Source organism: Bison bison, unplaced genomic scaffold, assembly GCF_000754665.1.
Source record: "Bison bison bison isolate TAMUID 2011002044 unplaced genomic scaffold, Bison_UMD1.0 scf7180017864291, whole genome shotgun sequence".
NCBI classification, from domain to species: Eukaryota; Metazoa; Chordata; class Mammalia; order Artiodactyla; family Bovidae; genus Bison; species Bison bison.
This window is the reverse complement of record NW_011494863.1, coordinates 10661249-10666104: the sequence shown is the minus strand read 5'-3', so window position 1 is coordinate 10666104 and position 4856 is coordinate 10661249. Positions and strand designations below refer to the sequence as shown.

At 45.5% G+C, this 4856-nt stretch overlaps 1 protein-coding gene and 1 long non-coding RNA gene across 9 annotated transcripts in view; one reads left to right on the top strand and one right to left on the bottom strand.

Annotated features, from left to right (window-relative positions):
- The window catches only part of LOC104996294, a 116194-nt gene that overhangs the window by 34439 nt on the left and 76899 nt on the right, over positions 1-4856 (top strand). The window lies entirely within an intron of this gene.
- The window catches only part of AFAP1L1 (actin filament associated protein 1-like 1), a 77311-nt gene that overhangs the window by 32025 nt on the left and 40430 nt on the right, over positions 1-4856 (bottom strand). For both annotated transcript variants that reach the window (XM_010850511.1, XM_010850513.1), the window contains 2 exons: positions 2011-2109; positions 1117-1328 (listed from right to left, as the gene is read on the bottom strand). In XM_010850511.1, coding sequence (XP_010848813.1) covers positions 1117-1328; positions 2011-2109 — 311 coding nt within the window. The remainder of the gene's footprint in view (positions 1-1116; positions 1329-2010; positions 2110-4856) is intronic.

The following is a 4856-nucleotide window of genomic DNA, read 5'->3' as shown; positions in this document are numbered from 1 at the left end:
AAAGTTATGACCAACCTAGATAGCATGTTAAAAAGCAGAGACATTACTTTGCCAACAAAGGTCCATCTAATCAAGGCTATGGTTTTTCCCGTGGTCATGTATGGATGTGAGAGTTGGACTGTGAAGAAGGCTGAGCGCCGAAGAATTAATGCTTTTGAACTGTGGTGTTGGAGAAGACTCTTGAGAGTCCTTTGGACAGCAAGGAGATCTAACCAGTCCATTCTGAAGGAGATCAGCCCTGGGATTTCTTTGGAAGGAATGATGCTAAAGCTGAAACTCCAATACTTTGATCACCTCATGTGAAGAGTTGACTCATTGGAAAAGACTCTGATGCTGGGAGGGATTGGGGGCAGGAGGATAAGGGGATGACAGAGGATGAGATGGCTGGATGGCATCACCGACTTGATGGATGTGAGTTTGAGTGAACTTCGGGAGTTGGTGGTGGACAGGGAGGCCTGGCGTGCTGCGATTCATGGGGTCGCAAAGAGTTGGACACGACTGAGCGACTGAACTGAACTGAACAGGTAAAGAGGTGTCATTTTTCCCCAGAAATTATGTCCATCCTTATACTTACTTTACTTACTTTGGAATTAAAAGTGTATTTCTTTTATGAAATGATAATGATGAGACATGATAAATTAAAAAAAATGTTTCAAGTTATATGATAACAAGTATTACATGGGCTCAGTTTCAGAAAAGACAGATGTATGGAAATGAGGGTGGAAGTTTATGCATCAAAACTTAATAGTGGTTAGCTCTTGGTCAATGGGATTTTTTAAAAAAAAATCATTTTTCATTTTTTTTTCTAGGTTTATAAGTAAATACATTTACTTAGTGAAAAACGATAAACATTGTTTTAAAGTGATAAAAAAAATCATGTTTTGGAAAAACAAAACTTGGTAAAGTCGATCAGTTCTTCACGTTTTGTATTGTTTGTTTTTTTTTAATTCTGCCTGGGTAGGAGAGCTCTGTTCTCAGAAGAACTGTCCTTTGAGCCTCTGTGCACAAAGCAAACCCAGAGGAACAGAGGCAGGCACGCCTGCACGCACACACACATATGCGCACACACACGCAAGTCCACGTGAGGCCAAGAGGCTGTCGTCTGTGGCCACTCACCAGGAGCTGGTCCTCCTTGATGACGGTCAACTGCTTGGCCCACTGCCCGAAGCGCTTTTTCCGCAGCAGGAAGGCACATATCCTGCAGTCCCTCACCAGGTGCATGGAGGCCTCCTCTGAGGGCCACTGGTGTGTGGGCTGGGGCCCTTTCCCTTCCTCCTCCTCCTCATCGTACGACTCGTAGGAGCTGCTCATGGCGTCAGAGTCATTGTCTGCAGGAGCCACAGGAAAGGACCTGTCCCTGTGCTGTCACCCGGTGTGGGGGGAGGTGGGCCTTCTTACTCTTTTGCAGATATCCCTGCTCTGGGGCCCAAGGGGTGGGTGTGAGGTGTGATCCTGGTAATGACCTAGCTCCCACACGGGCCCTGTGTCTTTCAGATTTACCACTTGCTTTGTGATCTCAGTGACTTTACCTCTCGAGGTTCAGTTTCCTCATCAATGAAATGGTCATAATAAATTATAATACCTACCTCACTAGGCTATTTTGAGCAGCAACAAATGCAAAACGTTTAGCTGAGTGTTTGGCACTCACTGAGGGCTCAGTAAACATCAGCTATTGTCTTTACCCATCATCTTTGCATCTGTTGTCTCAGGTCATTTTCATGGCCCTCAGCAAGTCCCTGTTTGATACAGAGGAATCTGGAGGCTCAGGGAGAGTAAATCACTTGCTTAAGGTCAGTCACCGAGAATCAGGGCAAGGGCTTCGTCGGGGGCTCCTAACTCCACTCAGCAGTCTTCCCACTGAACCCCAGGATCACTGAGAACAAGGGCTTTGAGGCCTCTGTGGTGACCCCAGGGAGTTGAGGGGGCCAGTGGGTATGGGCACGCCAAGGTCAGGTCAAGGTTTGCTCTCCCTGAGGACAGACCTGGACTGAACGTCCACCCAGTACTTACAAGAATTCTTCAGCTCCCCGTTCATCCTGGTGGTGGGGTAGCTGCTGTCTGCATCCTCATAGTAGCCGTCCATAAGCGAGTGGGCTGGGCTGCAGCCATCTGTGGGGTTGGCAGAAAGAGCAGTACTTGGAGAAATGCAGGCAGACTCCAGGTGCCAGGGCTGGCAAAGATCTTGGACACGGTGTCCTCCTCGGGAAGAGGGAGTGGAGCTTCTAGTCATTGCCTGGCCAGAGTGTGGGGCCTCCTCTCCGTATCTCATCTGCCTTAGACCACACCTGCCCCCTATGCTCCTGTCACCCAGAATGGCCCTACCAGGCCCTGTCACACTTCCAGGCCTGTGTTCATGCTCTTCCCTGTGCCCTCTTAGCAACAGCTAGAAAATTCCTACTCAGCCTCCAATACCCAGCTCAAAGATCTTTCCTCTGACCTTCCCAGGCATAGCGTGGTCAGCCTCTCTCCTCTGACCCCAGAACACTGGTATGTGTGGGTGTGTGTCGTGGTCACAGTTCCAGTCACTGGACTACAGGGAGTGGTGTGTCAGCACCTGGGCCCAGACCCCCTTTCTGCTTTGCCCTTGTCTCTTCTTCCACCTCAGCCCCTCTGCTCACTTCTTAATGCATCCACTCCCTCCTCTCCTTCTAAACCTGCAGAGGAGGAAGTGGACTAGAGGAAATAACAATAACACATACAATAGTGAATATATACAATACATACAATAGATGCTAATGCTGAATTTTGGTGCTTTTCCCATTCATGGGAGTCAGTATAATATAGGAATGGAGGTATCCTAAATTGTATTTTTATCACAACTACCAAGGGTCTTTTAATTTATTTTTCTTTTCCATTATTATTATAAGATACTGAATATAGTTCCCTGTGCTGTACATAGGATCTTGCTGGTTATTTGTTTTGTATTTCCTAGCTTGATCTATTAAATCCCAAACTCCTAATTTATCCCCTTCTTTCCTCGTTGGTAACCACAGGTTTATTTTCTATGTCTGAGTCTGTATCTGTTTTGTAAATAAGTTCATTTGTATCATACTTTAGATTCCACATATAAGTAATATCTTCAGGTATTTGTCTTTCTCTGATTTACTTCACTTAGTATGAAAATCTCTAGGTCTGTGCATGCTGCTGCAAGTGGCATTATTTCATTCTTTTTTCCTATGGCCTAGTAATATTCCATTGTGTGTGTGTGTGTATGTATGTGTATATACAATATCTTTACCCATTCATCTGTTGATGTACATTTAGGTTGCTTCCATGTCTTGGCTGTTGTAAATAACACTGCTATGAACATCAGGGTTACATGTATCTTTTCTCTTTTCAAAAAATTTATTAATTTGTGTTTGGCTGTGCTGGGTTTTTGTTGTTGCCCTAAGGCTTTCTCTTGTTGCAGTGGGCAGGCTTCTCGTTGCTGTGGCATCTCTTGTTGCAGGGCACAGGTTCTAGGGCATATGGGCTCTGTAGCTATGGCACACAGGCTTAGTTGCCCTGTGGCATGTGGCATCTTCCAGGATCAGGGATCGAATCTATGTCCTCTTCATTGGCAGGTGGATTCTTAACCACTAGACCACCAGGGAAGCCCTATGTATCTTTTCGAATTAGAGTTTTCTCCAGGTGTATGCCCAGGAGTGGGGTTGCTAGATCATAACTCTTATTTTTAGTTTTTTGAGGAACCTCCATATTTTTCCCTTAATGGCTGCACCAACTTACATTCATTTGGGGTCTTTTAAAAAATGCAGATCCCTATGGCTGACTCATGTTGATATATGGCAGAAATCAACATAATGCTATAAAACAATTATCCTCCAATTAAAAATAAATAAAAAGGAAGAAAAAATTTAGATCCCTGAACTATATCTCCACAGATTCTGAGTCACTGGTGTGGGCTGAACTGAGGAATCTGCACTATGGAAAAACCTATTTAACTGGATAGTTTTAAACATATGTAAAAATAGAAAATGTATGGAATTCCAAGGAATCAGATTTTTTTTAACATTTAAGATTATTTTAATACGGATGGTCTCTGGAGCATACTTTGAAGCTCAGTGGGTTAATGGCATGTGCTTTGGGGTTAATGAGATCTGGGTTCAAATCTATCTCCATTATTTACTGAGTGACCTTGGAAAGAAAACAGTTTCTCTGCATTTCAGATTCTTTACCTATAAAATTGACATGAACAGTTCCTACCCTGGATTAGTGATATAATGCATATGAACTCTCAGTATAAAGTCTGGCACATAAAACATCTTAGACAAATGCTAGACATCATTATAACTATCTTGATTTCTGTAGTGCAGGGAGGGAGGTATCAGACCCACTTCACAAATGAAGAAACTGAGGCCACACACTTTTCTAGTGATAGAACCTGGATCAGAACTGAAGTTGCTAGCGCAGGGGACAGGTGCCCACCCCCTCCTCCAGGAAGCCTGCCTTCTTTCAGACCAACTTGCTCTCACACCACGCTGTTCATCAGAGCACTGCTCTGGGCTCTCAGCCCTACTGTTTTTCTGAGGATGGCAGCACTCAAATTCCCAGTGACTGGGATGCCCAGTTATATCTCTCAAGTGAGGCTCACAGCCTGCTTTTCCCAGCAGACATCCTGAGGTCTCAGATGCTAGAGACATCCCTGTGGGGTGGAATGGGGTACTCAGGCCAGGAGTGAGGGTGGGAAAGGAGGAGGCGCAGGTGGGAGACGGAGGGAGCACCGAAAGCCCTCAGACACCTGGCAGGCTGGTGAGAGGGGAAGGATACTTCCTGTCGGTCGTGGCGCCCTCTTCCTGGACAAGGTCCCTGGCCTTTCCTGAGGCACTCCCTTCCCTCCCACCCCAGGATCCCCACTG